General features: G+C 47.3%; 1 protein-coding gene across 1 annotated transcript; it reads left to right on the top strand.

Moving 5' to 3' along the window:
• Positions 1-665: 665 nt before the first annotated feature.
• SOST (sclerostin) lies at positions 666-5,981 on the top strand. The gene is made up of 2 exons (XM_049861222.1): positions 666-1,086; positions 4,035-5,981. Exons 1-2 carry the CDS (start codon positions 867-869, stop codon positions 4,454-4,456), a joined length of 642 nt encoding a protein of 213 aa, XP_049717179.1. The 5' UTR covers positions 666-866; the 3' UTR covers positions 4,457-5,981.
• The last annotated feature ends 16,081 nt before the right edge of the window (positions 5,982-22,062 follow it).

Raw genomic sequence — 22,062 nt, 5'->3', positions numbered from 1 at the left:
TGGTATGTCAGCTTGCCAGCCACAGTGAGTATCCTGGCCGAGAAGCGCCTGTCATCGTGCACAGGGGGCCCAAGGAGTGTGTGCTGAGGTTTCCTTATTGTGTGCAGCCATGTGACCTGCTGGCCCTGGACTTGTAACCAGAATCCCTGCCCCCTATGCGTGAGTGAGCTCTCCACCCTCACTGTGACCTTCCAGCTTTCTCTCGCCTTCCAGAAGATTCCAAGAGTGGCTTTCTTGGTTAGGATAATAAATTCTGAGCCTCAGGGAGTTGGGCCCAATGGAATTTCTTTGAAAGCATACTTCTGCCTCTGCCTTGGCCTCTGCCTTGGCCTCTGCCTCGGCCTGGGGCGGGGGACGCAAAGAGATGACCCTTGGGCCACTGATGAACTTGGCCTGAGAAATGGGATCACCTGGGCTCAGCTGGGTAGAGGACTCAGAGCTGCACTTTTTTTTTTTTTTTGGTTAAGCTGGCCAAAGTTTGTTTGGTGAAGGCCCCAGAAGCCTAGGGAGGTTGAGAATCAGGAGCACGTTCTGATGTCTGCAAACCACAGCTGCGTGCCCGTGGGAGGTGCTGGAGAGCAGGCTCGGGCACTGCCTCACACGCCCCCTCCTCTCTGGGTCACCTGGGAGCACCAACAACAATTTGGAAGTTCACTGAGCTTGAGGCAAAGTCTTCGGAGAGGGCTTATTCTGAGCACACCCCTTTCCCTCCCCCTGGGCTGAAGGAAACGTGGGGCCAGCCCTGCCCCATTCCATCCCCATTGGCTGGCATGAGGCAGAGGGGAGTTTAAAAAGGCCACCTTGCCTAGGCTGGGGACCGGAGCCTGTGCTACTGGAAGGCTGGGTACCCTCCTCTGGCTGGCACCATGCAGCTATCTCTAGCTCTGTGTCTCATCTGCTTGCTGATGCATGCAGCCTTCCGTGTGGTGGAGGCGCAAGGGTGGCAGGCCTTCAAGAATGATGCCACAGAAATCATCCCCGAGCTGGGCGAGTATCCTGAGCCCCTGCCGGAGCCTGAGAACAACAAGACCATGAACCGGGCAGAGAACGGAGGGCGGCCTCCCCACCATCCCTTTGAGACCAAAGGTATGGGGTAGAGCCAGGAATTTATATCCTAAGGGTCTGGGGATGTAGCGGGGAAGTTTTAGAATCTTCTCTTGGGAGGCTTCGAAGACTGGAATAGACCCCCAGCCTCTGCCAGCACCAGCAGTGGGGCTGTCTTGCCTGGAGGCAGGGGAGGGATGGTATGCCAGCACAGCCTTGGAATTCAAGTGCAGGGGCAGGAGGTGAGGGGTTGGGGTGAGTGCTCCCCAGCAGGAAGGAGGCCCAGGGGGCTGAGGGCACGGCACTGGCATGGACTCAGGCTCAGAAGAGAAATGGGTTCAAAGAATCAGGAGCCTGATCCAGTTGCAGGCACCACCGGGAGGGGACAAAGGGAGGAGCCTCACGTCTGTGGGGTACCTGCTGGATGCCAGACACTCCACAGCCAGCTGATCCTGTCCTGTTAGCCCACAGACCCACTTCATCGAAACCTCATGAGGGGAACCTCCCAGCTTGAAAGTGAAGAAACTTCTCAGAGTTTAAGTAACTTGGTAGTGAGTAGAAGAGCTGAGACTTGAACACCGTTTGATCAATTCCAAGACAGGCTGGGTGTGTGTGGGGGGGGGTGGTAGTGGTGGGGACTGAGAGCTGGAGCAAATACCCCCAAAGCAGTGAGAATAGAGAAGCCAGACAGGTACCCTTTCAGGTCCCCTGTCCACAGTCTGCTGTGAGCTAGCACTTGAAGGCATGGGAGTTGAAGACCCACTCTGAGCCTATGACACGGATGGCAGCTGAGTCCAGGGCCTGGAGGGCAGCAGCATCCTCTGTGCAGGGGACGGATACAGGTGGCATCATTCTGTCCTAAGCTCTGACCCCACCCCAGGCTTGCCTCATTCCCAGGGAAGGAACCAAACCTGGGGATAGTGAGAAAGCGATGGCCCCTGTGGAGACCACACTCGGGGTCCTGGTCAGGTCTGCACAGAGAAGCTGAGGGGCAGGTGGTGTGGTGCACAGGTTGCTTTCAGCTGGCAGAGATGGCTGAGGGGCTGGAATGACACTATTGTCTGGGTGGGAGATGAACCACTGTCTGCCTAGGCTCCTGCATCTCCCCTATGCCCCACCTCACAACCAGCTGGAAATATGGGACTCCAGAAAGAGCAACCCCAGAGGAGGCTGGCTGGACCTCTGGGGCTTCGAAAGGGAGAGCAAGAGCGCCCCGCACCCCACCCCACCCCACCCCACCCCACTTCAGGCAGAGTCAGCTGAGCTCAAGCAGCTGCTTAATGGGCTGCAGGGGAACTGTGTCCAAGACAGCCACTTCCCTGGGCATGCGTGAGAGGCCACAAGGAAGCCATGTGCTCAAAACAAAGTCACCCTCTTCAGAGGAAGTGCCTGACCTGGAGACACTATTCTTGGAAAACCCCAAACGCCACCTTCCCTGGGCAAACAGGCCACTCACACACACCACGCCTGCAGCCTCTAAGGGGTGAGGATGCCGAACCAGCCCAGAAGGCAGCCCATTAGCCCCAGGAAGAGGCACAGTCCCTTTCCCCTGCTGTGCTTACTCTCCAGGGCCACCTTGCCCCCTCTCTGGCTTTAGTCATTTTAGGACTATTTTTTATCCCTTTGTGTCATGTTGGAAGTGTCCCCATGAAACCCTTGGGGATGGACAGGTGCTCGCATGAGGACCAGCTGTTTAAAAGTTTGCACATGTCCAAGCCCATAGTAGGTGACATGACCAAGGGGTGCGCAGGGGACCAGGCCAGGCCTCAGAGCTCCCCTGGGAGCTAACCTGGGTCATCAGATGCCCTTTCAAATGACACAAATGAGAGTTGTGTCAGCAGAGTGCCAGCAGGTGCTTAATAAGTGTTTGAGACAGCCGAACCTGTAGATTTTCAGTCAGAGCTCAGGTCACTTCTGGTAGGGAAGCAACAGTGTATAAAGCAGCTCCCTGCCCCACCCCAGTCCAGCTTCCCATGGGTGCTTCAGCACACAGCTTCCATCCTTGTGGCAGCCAAGAGGTGCTGGGGCTCCAGGGAGACCTGGCCCTGCCACATCTGCTGAGCCTCTTTGGGCAAGTTTGTGAACCTCTCTGAGCCTCAGTTTCCTCATCTGTAGCAAGGGGGTTGGTTTACTGAATTCTTATTCATTAAATAAGATCTAATAAATTCTTGGAAACTCTCGTGGCGCTGTGGTTAAGAGCTATGGGTGCTAACCAAAAGGTCTGCAGTTCAAATCCACCAGGCGCTCTTTAAAAACCCTATGGGGCAGCTCTACTCTGTCATATAGGGTTGCTTTGTGTCGGAATCAACTTGATGGCAATAAATTCTTATCCTGAGGACCTCCCTTTCTCCCTTTTCCTCTGCAGCAGCTGCCTCTGATTTATTGGTTTCAATTAACCCCCATTCCTTTCTCCAACCCCTGCCCACCTCTTCCAGGTGACTGGAAAAGGAGTTTGGGAGAGGCCAGAGCCAGGCAGAGAGTGTGGCTAGTACCTACCCTGCCCCAGCCTGGGACCCTGTAGCACAGGTGGGCTGGCGGCTGAAGTCTGGAGGAGAGGGTCCCCTTGGAGAGGAATAATAATACACGATAAAAACTAACACTTCCAGAGCTTACTTTGTACCAGTGTTCTCTGCATTATATACGTAATGGATTAACTCATTTAATCCTTGAGACAACCCATTTTACAGATAGAAAGCACAGGTAGGTTAAGTAACTTGCCCACATTCACACAGGTATTACGTGATGGAGCTGCTATTTGAATCCCCGCAGTTTCTTGGCTGCAAAGTCTCAGCCATGACGCTGAATTGCAGGGGAGGGCGGGCTGGAGATCTTTCCATCAGCCAGAGTGCCTGAGGCCTCCCTGTGGAAGAGGTGTCCAGGGGCAAAAACGTCCGGAGAAGGCGGGTACAGGTTTGGAAAAGGCGGGCTGGGATGGAGGGGGCCGGGCTCAGCAGCCGCCCTCCTCGGCTCACGCGCGCCTCTCTCCGCAGACCCGTCGGAGTACAGCTGCCGCGAGCTACATATCACCCGCTACGTGACGGATGGGCAATGCCGCAGCGCCAAGCCGGTGACCGAGCTGGTGTGCTCCGGCCAGTGCGGCCCGGCGCGCCTGCTGCCCAACGCCATCGGTCGCGGCAAGTGGTGGCGCCCTAACGGGCCTGACTTCCGTTGCATCCCCGACCGCTACCGCGCGCAGCGCCTGCAGCTGCTGTGTCCCGGCGGCGCCGCACCGCGCTCGCGCAAGGTGCGCCTGGTGGCCTCTTGCAAATGCAAGCGCCTCACCCGCTTCCACAACCAGTCGGAGCTCAAAGACTTCGGGCCCGAGGCGGCGCGGCCGCAGAAGGGCCGCAAAGTGCGGCCCCGTGCCGGGGGCGCCAAAACCAACCAGGCCGAGCTGGAGAACGCCTATTAGAGCTCGGCTACGCTGCGCCTTCCCAGCCGGCGCCCCCACGATGGAGGTTCTCCCGTGTTTCTGTCCCCTGCGCGTTGTTCGATTGTTTGTACTTCATTTAAAATACCAGCAGCCCAGGGGGAGGCAGCCAGGCCCTGTGGAATCCGGGATGCCAGCCCAGGCCCCCTACCCCGTCCGCTGAGGGGGACCCGCAGGGCGCGGGAGGGAGTTGAGAGTCACAGGCACTGAACCACGCAGCCCCGCTCCCTGAGACCACCCAGCTTTGACGGTCTCGCAGCAGAGGAGGCAGATGTGGAACCGTTATCACCACCGGGATTTTAAGGGAGTGGAGGGGAGTGGGAAAAATCTGGGACCAGGTAAGAAAGTTCGGTAGGATCCCTCCTCCACCTCTCTGTCTGATCATAAAGCCTTCAATGCTGGGTTGCGCCAAGATCACAGGCGTGGAGGTCCTTAGATAGGGTTTCCAGTCCCGGCTGTGCCACTAACTCGCTGTGTACCCTGCTGACTACAGCATTCCCTCTCTGAGCCTCGATTTCTTCCTTTGTAAAATGGGGGTGGGTGGGACCAGGATGGCAGAGGCATCTACTGCCTTATGACTTCAAGGGCTCCAGTGCACTTTGAATGGGCAGAGGAGAGAGGTTGAATTGAATTACTACCCAGATCATTTCCAGAATTCGGAGATATGATCCTCTGATCTGACAGCCAAAGATGAAAAACAAGCAGGAAAAAAGAAGAGTCTATTTATGGCCGAGAAACTCCTGGGAGAAGCTGTAGTGTTTCCAAGCCTGGCCTCCCCAGACATTTGGCTACCTCCACTCCTCCATCTTAAAGGATGTAGAAATAACACCATCAATTGGGGTTGAGAAGGAGGGGGTCCCAAGAGTGAGAGGGAGGGATAGAAATTGCCCCCCGCATTCCCAAGGAGCAGCACCCCCCTCTCCTGCCCCTTGGCCATATTTTAAAGTCACCTTCTACAGAGATGCTCCAAGTCACAGCACACTGAGGTCCAGGTTTGACATTCAAAGTCCCACAGGTCCCTTTCTTAAGCACCTCCTCCTGCCCACTACTCACGGTCACACATCTGCCTAGAAAATAGCTTCTTACTGCTCTTGTACAGGATGGCATAGCTTAGGTTAAAAGAATATCATTGGGGAAAGAACTACAAGTGCTGTACATATGCTGAAAAACCGCAAAGCATAATAGCTACCACTCAAAACTTTTTGGAAACCATTTCCAGACACCTCTTACTTTCTGTATAGTTCTTAATTTTTTTTTTTTAAGGAGAAGCACATGCTGTGTAAAAGTCTGCAGGGCGGGTGGCTTTTGCAATTCTCCCACATGGCACTTGTACACACGAATGAAAGTAGTTGTTTTTGAAGAGTTAAGTTACGTATTTATTTTCTCACTTAAGTTATTTATGCAAACGTTTTTCTTGTAGAGAACGACAACGGTAATATTTGCTTTCTGAAATGACAGTCTGTTCTTTCAGAACCCGGAGGCGTTGTTAATAAACACAATGAATCATTATGGAGAGGATGTGGTCTCATTTTGTCAACCACACACAATGTCATTTCTGCCCAGGTTGACACTCTTCTTTCGGTCACTAGGGCTTCAAACTTGGAGGCACCTTGGACTGCTCTCTGGTGACCCTTGTGGCAATTATGTCCTTCCTTTGAAAAGTCATGTTTGTCTCTTCCTTTCCAAACCCAAGCCTCATTCCTTCACCCCGGCTCCATTGCAATAACCTCATGCTAGTCTCTCTCTAGCACCTGCCCTCCACACTGCCTTCCAAAAACTCTGCATCATCATGTCATACCCCTGCTCAAGATCCTTCAGTAACTCCTCCTTGCCCAAGATCAAGTTCCAGCTTCTTAGTCTGGCCTCCCTCTGCTTGGTTCCCATCGCCGCTCTACCAAGCTTCTCCACTTCCTCCAGAGGACCACAGGTTCTAGTAATGGTTGCCTCTTTAGTTTGACACCCCTCATTTACCACCCCCAGCAACTCCTGTTTTAGGGTTCATATTATTTGTCACCTCTTCTCTGACCCTTCCCAAAATGCTCCAATCTCTCTCTCTCCTCAGATGTTGTTGTTGTTGGGAATATACACAGCAGAATCCAAGCCCCTTTTGTCTATGCCACTACTTTGGTTTCTAATTCTGTGTCTCCCAGTTGATGGACATTCAGGGAGTACCCATCTTGTCTGGCCAAGTTTGCTTGGTCCAGGAGTAGACACGAAACCTAGTAAGATCAGGACCAGCTCATGGGAAGCTCAGCCAAGCTAATACTGTTCTTTTTTCTAGATGTGGATTTTGTGCCTCCCTAGTTTTTTTTTTTTTTTTTTTTTAGTGAGAATGCAAGATCTTTAAAAGCAGAGATAATGTCTTGCACTTCTCTGAAAGTTTTGCCTCCCCCAAGATGCCTAACAGTGCTGGGTGCTAACTGGGACTCAATAAATCTCCTTAATTGCCATAAGGAAAGATAATCACCTGCAAAGCTTTAAATAGAGTCCAGCCTATCTTGGCGCAACCTTGCCCCAAGAGCCCCCACCAAAGTAAGCTGCGGTCTGCCCTGACCACCTTTCAGTTTAATTCCCAATGAACTCTCCTAAATTCATTATTATCCTCTAGTCTTTGATAGATGTCAACAGGTGTTGCTGGCTGGTTCCTCCCCGTCACTGCAGGTCTGGAAGAGGCCACAGAGAGACCCTCCAGGGAACCCAGACATCATGAGGAGTATCCCAGAGAGCAGGTAGAAAATGGAGACATCAATTAGCCCTGAGGGACAGTGTGGCTCAGTGAGGGGAGACACAGGCTCTGGAACCAGGTCTGTATTGGAATTTGAGGAGACTGAGGCACCGAAGCGTTAAGTGCTTTGACCACAGCCAGACATGGGCTCAGTGCCCAGCCCCAACACTCACTCAAGCTGCCCAGAACCTGGTGGGCACATGGGAAAATAATCAGGTCACAGTGTGTTCTTTGTGAAGTGTTATGGGAACCAAGGACATGAATCATTTGCTCGGTGACAGGAATGAAGGATAAGCGTTCGGAAAGTTTTCACAGAGGTGGGTGCTGCTTAGAGGCTCACCAGCTGAAGAAGAGGGCGCTGGCCTTCTAGGCAGAGGGCATAGCCAAGCAAAGGTATCGAGCTGGCAAGTACGTGGCTGATCCTGGGTGGATGAGAGCCAGCCGGTCCTCAACATGTACTGAGTCCTCACCTTGTGCAAGGCAGCACAAGGAACCAGGCACCTCAAACAATGCCCAGACTCTAGCTACACCGAGGGTCTGCTTTCTGGGACCTGAGACTCAGGAGGGACCAGCCCAGGCTGCAATCCCATTACCATGAGGGGAAAAAAAAACCAAAGACTAAATTGTAGGTCAGGTTGGAGATTATTTATGGAAAGTTATATTCTACCTACATGGGGTCTATGAGCCTGGCGCCAGCTCGGCTGGAAGGGTGGCCTTGTGCTGCAGGCTGGGGGCGCAGCCAGATGTAGGCTTGTATTAATAGTCTGAGAGTTAGACAGACAGAAGGAAATAGATCTCTCTTTCTCACATACGCACCAAAAAAACCCAAACCAGTTGCTATTAATTCTGACTCATAGTGACCCTATAGGACAGAGTAGAACTGCCCCATAGGGTTTCCAAGGCTGTAATCTTTATGGGAGCAGACTGTCACATCTTCATCCTACAGCTCGGCTGGTGGGTTTGAACCACCAACCTTTCGGTTAGCAGATGAGTGCTTAACCACTGCACCGTACACAATCCACAGGGCTTTACTTTTATTCCAAGTGCAAACCGGGCCACCTTTGCACAAGGAAATACAGCAAAGGAAATTTAAAAAAGCCACAGGACCCCCAAGTTCCTCCATCTTCCTCGAAGCAGCTGGGGAGGGTGGAGAGCCTAAAAAAGCCACCTGCCTTTACGTCAAGCTCAAGGTCATAGAAGCTGAAAGTTTGGGCAGTATCCCACACCCACCCGCCTCTGATCTGTTCCCTAACACAGACTTGCACTCCCTGCCCTTGTTCCTAGATCTTCAATATTATAGCTCTGGGGCCTGCATATGCCTTCCTGCTCAACCCCTAGCCCATTCCTGGAATGCATCTTCTCCCTCGTCCAAGGGCAGGTGAGGGGCTCAGGTCTCTGGAAGCTTTGACCAATAGCTGACATACCTTTTGTGGCTAGAGGGGTAGGAGGCAGAGGGGATGTTCCTCTTAATCAGTGTGATCATGTCCCTGGTTTGCCCAGGATGGTCCCGGCGTACATCCATGGCCCAGTGTAATCATTACAGCACCCACTTTCACTCTCGGGGTGTTCTGGTTTGGACAATAAATTATAGATCCTCCTGCTGTTAAGAGCCACACGTTCCTATGAACTGGCTGGGGCTCAGACACTCACTTGTTTGTCAGTGCTGGTCACTCTGCCTGGCATGCTGTCCGGGTGCCTAGCCCATGCCTGTCCATCCTTCAGGCCTTGGCCAAGTGTTACTGCCCAGGGAAGCCTTCCCTGAGCAAGCAGACCAGTCCAGAGCCCTTTGCTTTATCTTCCATAACAGTGCTCCTTTCCTTTGGAAAGCTTGTCTCAGGAGTCGTGTAATTACGTGTTTATTCCTGTAAATATTTTATTACTCTCTCTCTCCCCTCCTAGACTTTAAGACCCAGGAAAGCAGGGACCCTTGTCTACTGCTGCTCACCGGGGCATCCCCCAGTCCCCGGCACACAGTAAGCACCTAGTATGCACTGTGATTTCATATTTGTTCTCTAGTTTGGTTTAGGATTTCTCCTTTCGTGAGATTTAACCAATTACCGCAGAGTCAGTTTTAACTCATGGTAATCCCGTGGACGTCAGAGCAGAACCGTGCTCCACAGAGTTGTCAGTAGCAGGTTTTTTGGAAGTAGATGGCGATGACTTTCTTCTGACAAGCCTCTAGGTAGACCCAGAATTCTAACTTTTTGGTCAGCAGCTGAGCTCATTAACCATTTGTACCCCCCAGGGACTCTGGCGTGAGATTGTTGTTTTTTTGTTAGGAGCTGTGGAGTTGATTTTAACTCATGGTGACCCCATGTGACAGAGCAGAACTGCCCCATAGGATTTTCTTAGCTGTAATCTTTATGGAAGCGGATCACCAGGTCTTTCTCCCTCGGAGCTGCTGGGTGAATTCCAACTTCCAACTGATGCAGTAGGAAGGGCAGGAATTAATTCTTTTGATCACGCATGAATGATACCCACTGCTGTCCTGTTGATTCCTACTCATTGTGACCCTATAGGACAGAGTAGAACTGCCTATAGGGTTTCCAAGGCTATAATCTTTATGGAAGCAGACTGCCACATCTTTCTCCCAAGGAGCAGCTGGTGGGTTCAAACCACCAACTGTTTGGTGGTTAGCATCTGAGTGCTTACCCACTGTGCCACCAGGGCTCCTTATCTGGATGATAGAGATAATACATAAACACATGGCATAATGCCCAGGGATGAAAAGTTCTCGAAAGAAAAATACAGCGGGTGAGCAGATAGAGTTCCAGAGGTGGCCAGGCCTGGCCTCTCTGAGGAGGTGGTATTTGAGCTGAGACTGAGATACAGTGAGGGAGAGAACCACTCAAGTGTGTGTGTGGGGGGGGGTGCATGTGCCAGGAGGGGGAACAAGTGCAAAGGCCTGATGGTATGTGGTGGGGGTGTGAAGGGACACCACTAATTGCCTTGGGTGCCTTTCAGGCGTCTCCATGCCAAGGCTGCTAACCCCTGATCAGGAAGCCAGCATAGTAATTATAATTATAGTGGTGAGTTGAGTGTGTGTGTGTGCGTGCGTGCGTACGTGCACGCAAGCGTGCCTGTGTGTAAAGGAGAAAATCTCTCTTTGTATGTTCTCCTGGCTCTGTATGTTAAAGAATAAGAGGCCCCGGAGAATAATTTGCATAGTATTAATTATGTAGCTATGTATACCTCTATTCTTAAAGTGCATAAGTAAGGCTGTTGGCATTGGGCAGAAGTATTACAATAGGAAAACTGATGCCCTTGAATTCCAAAATGCTATGTGATTGCAGAAAAGCCTGCAGTTTTTCTTTGCTGGATGCTATCCCCAAATCCAGGCTGGGATGGAAGCAAAGGATTGGCTTGGCCCGGAAAGTGTAAGCGTAAGTGTGTTGGTTGGTTGGTCTTTCCTGCCCTGGCTTTAACCCAGACGTGTGGGTAGAGATATACATGCTCATTCTGTTCAGCTGAGACCCTGGGTCAGGGGACGTGGATCTGAAGGGTAGAAAGGAGTCTAGAGTGAATGGATTCCTCTAGCAAGATTAACTCTTACTTCTCTGAGCTGCATAAGAACACTGTGACATGAGCACAAGTTCAAGTCACGGCATCTACTGTAGACACCCTTCCAGGAGACTGGGTTTCATTCTGCTCTTTGGATTTGCACTTGTGCTCATGTGTGCATGTGCGTGCGTGTGAACACACTCACCACCTTTACTCTGCATATACAATGCTGAACTTTCAAAGGTCCAGGTGTTGTAAAGTCTCCTGTTTCTGCCTCTTGGTTGGCAAGTGTCCAAGAACGGTACTGGCATCCTGGCAGCTGTGAAGGATATTGAGGTCTAGAAGTCACATCAGGTCAGAATGGTGGCCAGTTCTGGACAAATCAGAGCCCAATATCTGCTGGGGACACCAGACAACAGCTGGGACCAAGAAGTGGAGTGTCCTCTGGATGCATTGCCCTCTGGGGCTTCCTGAGTTCTGCCTCCAGCCGTCGTCCTTCCAGGAGGAGCCCCATGGAAGCAGAGAAGTCAGTTTGGAGGCCTTTCTCTCAATTACCCCCTTTCATCCTCCACACTGCTGCCAGATGGACTTTTCTTTTACTGTTTTTAAAAAAAAAACAAAATTCGAATTTTAAAAATACAGGAAATTTAACATTTTAGTATTTTCGCTCTAATACCTAATATCTAAACAAATAACAAAGTGGCCTGGTGGTATAATGGTTAAGCACTCAATTGCTAACCAAAAGGTCAGTGGTTTGAACCCACCAGCGGCTGTGTGGGAGAAAAGACCTGGCCTTCTGCTCCCAGATTACAGCCTTGAAAACCCTATGGGGCAATTCTACTCTGGCCTATAGGGTTGCTATGAGTCAGAATCTACTCAATGGCACACAACAACAACAAATAAATAGCACGTTATAAAGTTCTCTTTGCATTTTTTCTCTTTCTCATGACTTTTCCTCTCTCTCCAAAGGCAATAATCCATATTTTTATACTTTTCTACATATATATTATTTATAACTGATATGCAAACGTGTGTTTTTACATTTTACTTGCATTTTACCATACTATACATACTCTGGTATATGGTAGCTTGGTGGTTAAGAGCTCGGCTGCTAACCAAAATGTCGGCAGTTCAAATCCATCAGCAGCTCCTTGGAAACCCTATGGAGCAGTTCTACTCTGTACTTTAGGGTTGCTATGAATTGGAATCGACTCAATGGCAAGGGGTATACACATTCTGAAAATCAGGTTTTTAAGATCTAGCCATGTTGAATTATTTTTAACTATTGAATACAATTACATTTTGTGAACAGACCACCATTTGTTTATCTGTTTCTCTACTGGTAGACATTTACATTGCTTCCAATATTTTCACTATCACAACCAATGCTATAAGAGAGGTACCTGTACCATTCTTTGATGTGACGTATAGTAGAAACTTGGGGAATTTCTCCAAGACAGAAAGAAATGAGTGTTCTAATACAAAAATCTAATCATGTCACTTCCCTGTTCAAAATTCCTCTATGGCTCCCTGTTACCTAAAGGATAAACTCTAAACTCCCTAGCTTACAAGGACATGATCAGGTTTCTGGCCACCTGTTTCATCACTCATTTGACCACTGACCCCCTGAGCACTTTCTTCTTTTGCTCATGCTGCTTAGTCTGCCTAAACACCCTCCTTTCACTTCTCCAGTCTGGAAAATCTTCTCCACCTTCAAGTCTCACCCCTAATGCTGCCTGTTCCACAGAGTCCTGACCACTGGGCTGTGTATATGCTGCATTACGGGAACTACCACACTGACCATCTCTCCTCCTGACTGTGAGCCTATGGATGGCAGGGCTCCAGCTTGCTGGCATCGGTAGCCTCAGTGCCTTTGCACAGTGCTCAGTAAATAGTTGTTGAAGGAACGCATGTTTGGCAGGTGGAGATTTGAGCAGCAGGAATAAAAAGCCTAGCTTCCTTCCAGCTCAGCATCAGGCAAGAGCTCTGGGACAATTTTTTCAAAAGCATTTCTTTCATTCAAGTTCCTCTGTAGCTTTGCAACATCGTTGGCGGAGGAGGGGGCCCTCCCAAGAAACGAAGTCCATGGTTGTTTACCCAGGACATTATCGAGTCCCCAAATTACAGATATCTCTGTCACTTGGCCAACGATTTGGTGTTGTGGTGTTGGGTTATTTCTGTGTCTGAAGAAAACAGCCCAGCTCTGACTAAAGAAATAAATGATATCATTTTTCATTCAGGCAACCAGATTCCTCTGTACAAAAGGCTCCCTGGGGAGGAACGCCGCCGGGACAGCGTGGCTCCTCTGAGACTATTTACATCTGTCAGCTTCTCTAATCTCTTGCTTTCCTTCCTCTGCCTGCTTCCTTCCCTTCACGCAGAGGCCAGTGTTGTCAAACCTCGGACTTTCAGGGAGGTGGTGGAGCCACCAACCTCACGTATGTGCTGGGGATGGGAGGGAAGGAGGGGACAGGCAGGGTGTCATTTTTTTTTTTTCCTCCTTTTTTTCGTTTTTCTTAGAAACCAGCCTTAATTTAAGATAATGACTCTCTTCATTTGCTAGTGGTCGCCATTTGTAGGGACTCATTTTTCCCTAGTCATTTTGGGTAAGAGAAGTTAGGTCAAAAAGGGAACATTTTCTAAAAATGTTTTCAGGGCACCAACAAGTGTCTTCTGGGTCACTTGTTCCATGAAAGCCTGGATGCCCCCTTCTTCTGAAATGAGAACTGGAGATGGAAATGATTCCCAAATCCTTTACAATGGAGTCAGGGTAGCTCTTTAAAATGTCTTTGAAAACCTGGGTTAACAAGGGCCAAGAGAAATCATTTTGCTGACCCTTTTTGCAGAAATGTTCAGTTCCTGTACCATCAGCTCCCACCTCTTCACCAGCCCCATCTCCTGTACCGCCCCCTCTGCCCTTGCTCATACCATCCACCCCTGCTTCTCTTTTAAGTTCCTCGAAAGCACTGGGCTCTTTCTCACCTGGGGTTTGTGGCGATGCTGTTCCCTCCTCCTGGAACACTTTTCCCTGCATTCTTTGCCCTCTAGTCTCAGCTCAAATGTCAACTCTCAGAGACCTCCCCTGACCATCCCATCTGAAACAGGATCCCACTGTTCTCTTACCAAACCCTAGTCACGGTTTGTCGTCTTGTACTTGTATCACATCATGTCTGCTCAGTCGTAAGCTCTAGCAGGAGGGACTGAGGCTGTCTTGGAGACCCTGGGTAGGTGCAAATGGTTAACATGCTCGGCTGCTAACTGAAAGGTTCGCAGTTTGAGTCCACCCAGAGGTGCCTTGGAAGAAAGGCCTGGTGATTTACTTCTGAAAAATCAGTCATTAAAAACCCTAGGAGCACAGTTCTACTCTGACACACATGGGGTCGCCATGAGTCAGAATTGACTGTATGGTAATTGGTTAATCTCACAAGAGAAGAAATCCTAAACTAAATTCAAGAATAAACACGCAACCACAATGCATATTAGGTGCCTACTGTGTGCCGGAGACTGGGGGATGCCCTGGTAAGCAACGATAGACAATAGTCCCTGCAACTGGTTTGGTTTTGTTTTTTGGACGCTGGCTTGCTCCCCAGTGTACCCCATGCCAGGACTGTGGAGTCTGGCACATAGCAGGTAGGTGCTCAGTAAATGCTGACTGCACAGTGAACCAGCAAGGGCAGGAGGGCGGTCTGGCACATTCCCTCCTCTCCCTCTGACAACACGACCACTGTCGGTGTCCTTTAAATCCAGAGTCACAAACTCGGAGGAGCTTTAGTCAGCCCAGGGCAGCTGTCCTCCTGGTTAGGGGGTGTCATGGATTGAATTGTGCCCCCCAAAATGTGTGTCGACTTGGCTACTCCATGATTCCCAGTATTGTGTGATTGTCCACCATTTTGTCACCTGATGTTATTTTCTTTGGGTTGCAAATTCTACCTCTGTGATGTTAATGAGGTTGGATTAGAGGCAGTAATGTTAATGAGGCAGGGCTCAGTCTGCAAGATTAGGTTGTGTCTTAAATCCATCTCTTTCACAACATTGTTATGAAACTCATAAGAAACCACCACAGGTGGTGCCAACTGTCCAGAAGTGGGAGAGAAGATCAAGGTCAAGTGATAAATGGTCTCTTTTGGTCTTGCCAGACTTGCTCTCTGGGGATAAGCATGTTACTGTGTTTGAAAATGACATCAGGAGTCAAATTTGAGGCCTGTTGAAAATAGTAGACCTGGAACAAATGGTTCTCCAGACTCCCCCTAGCCTCCCACCCCGATTTAAAAACAAAACAGGTAACCCAGAAAGCTTCTCTAAAACTGGGCCTTGGCTTACCTTCTCAGCAGAGTATGGCGCCCACCCTCAGATCTTCAAATCTAATGTCTTGTTGCTTGGAATGTCTCTCCCACACACCCAGTCCCAAACCCTGGGACTTGCCCTGAGTCAGCCCTCTTGGTTGAGGCAAGATGACCCACAATTGATAGCCCCATCAGGACCGCATGGAACAGGAGAGGGGTATTTGCCCAAAGAAGAACTGCGATGCAGACAAAAGCAACAGCTTTCCATTAGCCAAGGTGCTAAAGTTTTGGGGGTTGGGGGGACTGCTGTACTCTAGGATGGGCTGGCAAAATATGGACCACAGGCCAAGTCTGGTCTTCTGCCTGTTTTTTTATAGCCTGTGAGCTAAGATTTTTTTTTTTTTTTTTTAAGAATGGTTTTTAAAGACAAACATTGCAGTCAATTTGGTGATAGGAAACATTAATTTTCAGTCCCATGAATTTCATGGGCTTCAATATTTTCTCATAAATGTGGTGCTATGGGGTTCTCTGCCCTTGTCAACTCCTTTCCCCTCCACCTCCTCATCCCTACTAGAGAGGGAGTTCTTAACATCATAAATCATTGAGTGATACATTGAGACCCAATTCACTCAGACCAGAGAGACTAACTATTTTGAGGGTCCTGCAATTAGAGAATGGGCAGATGCAGGGCAGGTGGTTTTGCCCCGCCTTGATTACAAGGGTCGTAAGGGGCAATCCATACCTGCTGGCCCTTAACCAAAGTGGATGAAGCTGATTTTCTAAGAGAAGATTAGAAAAGGAAAGAGGAGAGGGAAGCCAAGGAAAATGGAGACTGATGGGCATTATGAAAGCTACTGTCCCCAAGGCAACCCAATGTAAAGGGTGGGAATCTTCTGTGTCTGAGTGTGTTTGGGTCTCCATGGAAGGGCAGTGAGCCTTCACCCCCTCCCAGATATTGAAGGGTGTAATGTAGCCATGACCATCTTTGTGCAAATAGATTTTCTGGTATTAAGGATTATTTGTTTTCCAGAAGGAGGACACTTCTATGGCTCCTGACATATATTGCCTGATTGCTTCCAAAAGATAGGTACCACTTTGCAATCCCGTAACCTAAATAGGCCGGGAGAGGATCCCATTTCTGACACATATTAATGTGCAATAAATAAATGTTTAATAGCAGGCAGAATGGAAAATCCCCCAAGCTAGCGGGCAGGGGTGCTGTTGCTGGAGGGAGACCATCCAGATAGATCTTGAACCCCTGGAGGCCATTTCAGACACATTTGCACAGGATTTAAGGGTCATTAGTAGATGTTGCCTGGCTGAATCAATAAATGGATATGGCGAAGGTTGTCTGGGAATCAAGAGCAGGGGCAGATGGGTGTGATTCTCAGAAATCCCACAAAGCCTAGCAGTCTCAGTGTGATCCTCACGGCAGAAATTAATTCAGGGCCCCACCATCAGAAGGCTGCTACAGCCATCGCTCTCCACCACCGATAACTCCCCTCAAGACTTAAATTCCTCAGTGAGAAAGTCTGATTTTTCTAGCTGGGGTGAGGGTGGGGAGTGTCAGCACCCCACAAATGACAGTCCCATCAGGACCACATGGGACAGGACAGAGGTATTTGCCCAAAGAAAGACTGGGATGGAGACAAAAGCAACAGCTTTCTGTTAGCCAAGCTGCTAAAGCTTTGGGGGGTAGGGGGACTGCTATGTGCTAGGATGGGCTGGCAAAATATGGACCATGGGCCAAGTTTGGCCCTCTGCCTGTTTTTTTATAGCCTGTGAGCTAAGAATGGTTTTTACAGACTAGCATTGCAGTCAGCTTGGTGACAGGAAACCTTAATTTTCAATCCTAATTAAGCAAAAATGTTATTTAAAAAAAAAAAAAAGGAATTCCGTTCTTCTCATTGTTGTTAGTTGCTGTTAGTTGGCTCAGACTCAAAGCGACTGCACATACTACACAGTAAAACGTCACAATACGATTCGCAATGCCATCTTCCCAGTATTTCGTATGCTCAAGTCCATTGTTGCAGCCATTGTGCATTTTGAATGCCTTCCAGCCCAGGGGGCTCATCTTCTAGCACTATATGGGACAATATTCTGTTACGATCTATAGGGTTTTCGTTAGCTAATTTTTGAAAGTAGATCACCAATTTCTTCCTGGTCTGTCTTAATTGGGAACCTCTGCTGAAACATACCCACCATGGGTGACCCTGCTGGTATTTGAATACTGGTGGCATAGCTCCCAGCATCACAGCAAAATATGAGCTCCTACGACTGACAGACAAGTGGTAGATTCTTCTCATTAGCAGACTCATGTTACAAAAATTTATACCCACTTATTATTACTATATTTAAAGTTTTGTCGATAAAAAATTTGTGGAAATTTTCTTACTTTCTTGTTTGTATAAGTATCTACATAATACAATTGATTTTGTCTCTTGGCCTGCAGAGCCTAAAATATTTACTATATGGCTCTTTATAAAAAAAATGTGCAGCCTCTTTCTCTAGTCCAGTGCTTCTCAAACTTTGGTGAGCACAAAATTACCTGAAGAGTTGTTAAAACACAGATTTCTGGACCCCAGGCCCAGTAGTTCTATTCATTCAACAGGCCCAAGATTCTTCATTTCTGCAAACTCCCAGGTGAAGCTGATGCTGCTGGTGGGAGGACCACACTTCAAGCAGCAAGGCTCTAGGAGACACACCTTGGGAAGCAGACAAGAACGAAATCCTGAAAATGAGGCCCTAGAAAGTACCACCGTAGTTCCAGAACTTCACTTTCAGAACCGTGTTCTTGTGACTTATTTTGAACCCAGGACAGCATATTCTTCATGTATCTGAAAGATGTACTTTTCCTTGAAATTGTTTTTTCGAAAGCTTTTGCAAATCCACGTATCTGCTCTGTTCTATAGGGTTGCTATGAGTTGGAGTTGACTCGATGGTAACAGGTTTCATTTTTGGTGTAGTTCATTGATTTTCAATAAGGGTGCCAAGACAATTTGTTGAGGAAAAAATAATCTTTCCAGTAAATGGTGCTGATACAACTGTATATACACATGCAAAAGAATGAAGTTGAACTCCTACCTCACACCATATACAAACATTAATTCAAAATCAAAGACCTAAATGTAAGATCTGAAACTATAAAAATATTAGAAGAAAGCAGATCAGTTGTTGCCAGGGGATGTGGGATGGGGGAGTAAGGAGTGAATGCTTATGGGTACGGGGTTTTTCTCTGGGGTGATGAAAATGTTCTGGAGTTAGATGGTGGTGACGGTTGTGTAGTCTCATGACTATACTAAAACCCACTGAATTTTACACTTTAAGATGGTAATTTCATAGTATATGAATTAAACCTCAATAAAAATAAATAAAATACATGACCCACATCTGACATAATCTACAACTAGGTCTCAGAAAGTGCTTCTGACTCGATGTGTAATGTAGAACCAATGAGATAGGATAATGGTGCAATTAGTGACTAGGCAAGCACTAAGGGGAGCACTGGGGTCCATGGGAGGGTTTGAAGAGTGTCCTAAGTTTTTATTTTAATTTTAACTTAAATTCTGCCGTTGTACCCATGTTCTATTAACTTCCAATTCATTAAAAAAAAAAAAAAAAGTTTATGAAGTTTACAGCATGTGTATCAATAGTTTCGAACTTGTTTGTGGGTCCCTCATGTTCTTAGTAGCAAACATATTACCCTTTTTAGCCAGTAGAAGCAGAAAGAGAATTTATTAAGGATACACTAGGGAGCTGACAGATTCTCCCCCAAGGACAGAGAGCAGGCAGCCAGGAGCAAGGCTCCAGGGGAAGGCCCACTGCTGCTGCCACCAGGCTGGGATGTCACAAGTCACACTGTGGCTCGATCCAGGACACAGCTGCTGCATGCCCTGAAAGGTGGTGGTTCCTCACTTGCTCCGGGATGTTCTCCCCAGAATGGTGCCTCCCTTCTGGTTGCTCTCCTCCAAGTCACTCTTTTGAGGTGCCTGTCACAGGTAGAGCTTAGATCACAGGCTTGTGTGGAAGAACACTGAGAAAGTGAGTTTTGGTGTCTACCAGGGGAAGGCAGGACTCACATGGTCAGAAATTCATCAAATTTCAGGAAGTGTGTTCAAAAGGCACTAGACAGTCAAAAGCATGAGAAACACACTCTCTAACCTGATAGCCTTTGACCCTGTAATTTCAGTGCTGGGAATTGCTCCTAATGGAGATAATCAGAGATCGAGAGCAAAGTAGATTCAAGGATGTTCACTGAAGTGCTGCTTATAATAAAAAAAAGAGGAGAAAAAAACCCGTTGCCCCCGAGTTGATTCCGAGTCGTAGCGACCCTATAGGACAGAGTAGAACTGCCGCATACAGTTTCCAAGGAGCACCTGGTGGATTCGAACTGCTGGCCTTTATGGTTAGCAGCTGTAGCACTTAACACTACACAACCAGGGTTTCCAACAAGAGAAAAAGTGGTAAATAAAGTGTGGTTCATACAGATGATGGAATGGTATGCAATTAGAAATCATGTTTTAGACGACATTTTAACGACATGAAGAAATGCTTACAATATAACCGAAACCAAACCAGCTGCTGTTGAGTACACACTGACTCCTGGTGACCCCATGTGTGTCAGAGTAGAACTGTGCTCCATAGGGTTTCCAGTGGCTGATTTTTCACGAAGTAGATCACTAAGCCTTTCTTCCAAGGTGTCTTTGGGTGGACTCGAACCTCCAACGTTTTGGTTAGCAGCTGAGTGCATTAACTGTTAGCACCACCTAGGGCCTCCTGTTATGTAATTAAAAATCATGTTGTAGAAGTTTTAATGACATGAGAAAATGTTTACAATATATTGCAAAAAACTATAGGGTAAAGCCAGCATTTCTATGCAAACGAATCCCCTGGGGATCTTGTTAAAATACAGATTTTGATTCAGTAAATGTGAGGTGGAGCCTGACTTGAAAGTCTGCATTTCTAACAAGCTCCCAGGTTGATGCCTCTGATGCTAGTCAGGACCACAACTTGAGTACCAAGGATGGAAACTATATGTAGATAATTTCAGTGTGTGTGCACAGAAAAAAGACTGGAAGAAATACACCAAAACACTAACAATGTTTAACTCTAGGTCATGAAATTATGAGTACTTAGTTTTCCTCTTCATGTTATTAGGTACCATTGAGTAGGTTTCGACTCTTAGCAACCCTTTGTATAACAGAAGGAAACACTGCCCGTTCCTACACCATCCTCACAATCATTGCTATGTTTCAGCCCATTGTTGCAGCCACTGTGTGAATCCATCTAGTTGAGGGTCTTCCTCTTTTTCACTGACCCTGTACTTTACCAAGCATGATGTCCTTTTCCAGGGACTGGCCCCTCCTGATAACATGTCCAAAGTAAGTGAAACAAAGTCTCGCCATCCTTCTTTCTAAGAGCATTCTGGCCGTAAGTCTTCCAAGACAGGCTTGTTCATTATCCTGGCAGTCATGGTATATTCAATATTCTTTGCTAACGGCATAATTCAAAGGCATGAATTCTTCTTTGGCCTTCCTTATTCATTGTTCAGCTTTCACATGCATAAAAAAAGGTAATTGAAAATACCACGGCTTAGATCAGGCTCACCTTAGTCCTCAAAGTAACATCCTTGCTTTTTAACACTTTAAAGAGGTCTTTCGCAGCAGATTTGCAGATCTCTTGACTGCTGCTTCCGTGGGTGTTGATTGTGGATTGAAGTAAAATGAAATCTTTGATAACGTCAGTATTTTCTCTGTTTATTATGTTGCTTATTAGTCCAGTTGTGAAGATTTTTGTTTTCTTTATGTTGAGGTGTAATCTATATTGAAGGCTGTAGTCTTCGATCTTCATCAGTAAGTACTTCAAGTCCTCTTCGATTTCAACAAGCAAGGTTGTGCCATCTGCATATTGCAGGTTGTTAATGAGTCTTCCACCAATCCTGATGCCATGTTCTTCTTCATATAGCCCAGCTTCTTGGATTATTTGTTCAGTATACAGATTGAATAAGTATGGTAAAATGATACAACCCTGATGCACATCTTTCCTGATTTTAAACCATGCAATATTCCTCTGTCCTGTTCCAATGATTGCCTCTTGGTCTATATGTACAAGTTTCCAATGAACACAATTAAGTGTTCTGGAATTTCCATCCTTCAAAGTATTATCCGTAATTTGTCATGATCCATACTGTCGGATGCCTTTGCATAGTCAATAAAACTAGGTAAAAATCTTTCTGATGTTCTGCTTTCAGCCAAGATCCATTTGACATCAGCAATGATATCTCTCATTCCATATCCTCTTTCGAATTTGGTTTGAAATTCTGATAGTTCTCTGTCACTATACTACTACAACCATTTTTGAATGATCTTCAGCAAAATTTTACTTGCGTGTGATATTAATGATATTATTTGATAATTTTCAAATTCTGTTGAATCATCTTTCTTTGGAATGGGCACAAATATGGATCTCTTCCAGTCAGTTGGCCAGGCGGATGTCTTCCAAATTTCTTGGCGTAGACAAGGGAGTGCTTTCAATGTTGCATCCGTTTATTGACACATCTCAGTTGGTATTTCATTAGTCACTGGAGCCTTGTTTTTCACCAATGCCTTCAGTGCAGCTTGGACTTCATCCTTCAATACCATCGACTCTTGATCATATGCTACCTCCTGAAATTGTTGAACATTGACCAATTCTTTTTCATACAGTGATTCTGTGTATTTCTTCCATCTTCTTTTGATGCTTCCAGCATCATTCAATATTTTGCCCATAGAATTCTTCAGTATTGCAACTTGAGGCTTGAATTTTTTCCTCAGTTCTTTCAGCTTGAGTAACGCCGAACTTGTTCTTCCCTTTTGGTTTTCTAGCTCCAGGTCTTTGAACATTTCATTATTATACTTTACTTTGTCTTCTGGAGCAGCCCTTTGAAATCTTCCGTTCAGCTCTTTTACTTCGTCATTTCTTCCATTCGCTTTAGCTACTCTTACGTTCAAGAGCAAGTTTCAGAGTCTCTTCTGACATCCATTTTTGTCTTTTCTTTCTTTTATGTCTTTTTAATGACCTTTTTCTTTCTTAAAAATGGA

The sequence above is a fragment of the Elephas maximus genome, chromosome 19, assembly GCF_024166365.1.
Source record: "Elephas maximus indicus isolate mEleMax1 chromosome 19, mEleMax1 primary haplotype, whole genome shotgun sequence".
Lineage (NCBI taxonomy): Eukaryota > Metazoa > Chordata > Mammalia > Proboscidea > Elephantidae > Elephas > Elephas maximus.
The sequence above is the reverse complement of the archived record's forward strand: the minus strand, read 5'-3'. Positions and strand labels throughout refer to the sequence as shown.

Excerpts from the sequence above, each read along its gene's own strand:
- SOST (XM_049861222.1), top strand. The coding sequence starts at position 867 with ATGCAGCTATCTCTAGCTCTGTGTCTCATCTGCTTGCTGATGCATGCA. Across the intron at positions 1,087-4,034 it reads CCATCCCTTTGAGACCAAAG|ACCCGTCGGAGTACAGCTGC; the intron begins GTATGGGGTAGA and ends CTCTCTCCGCAG.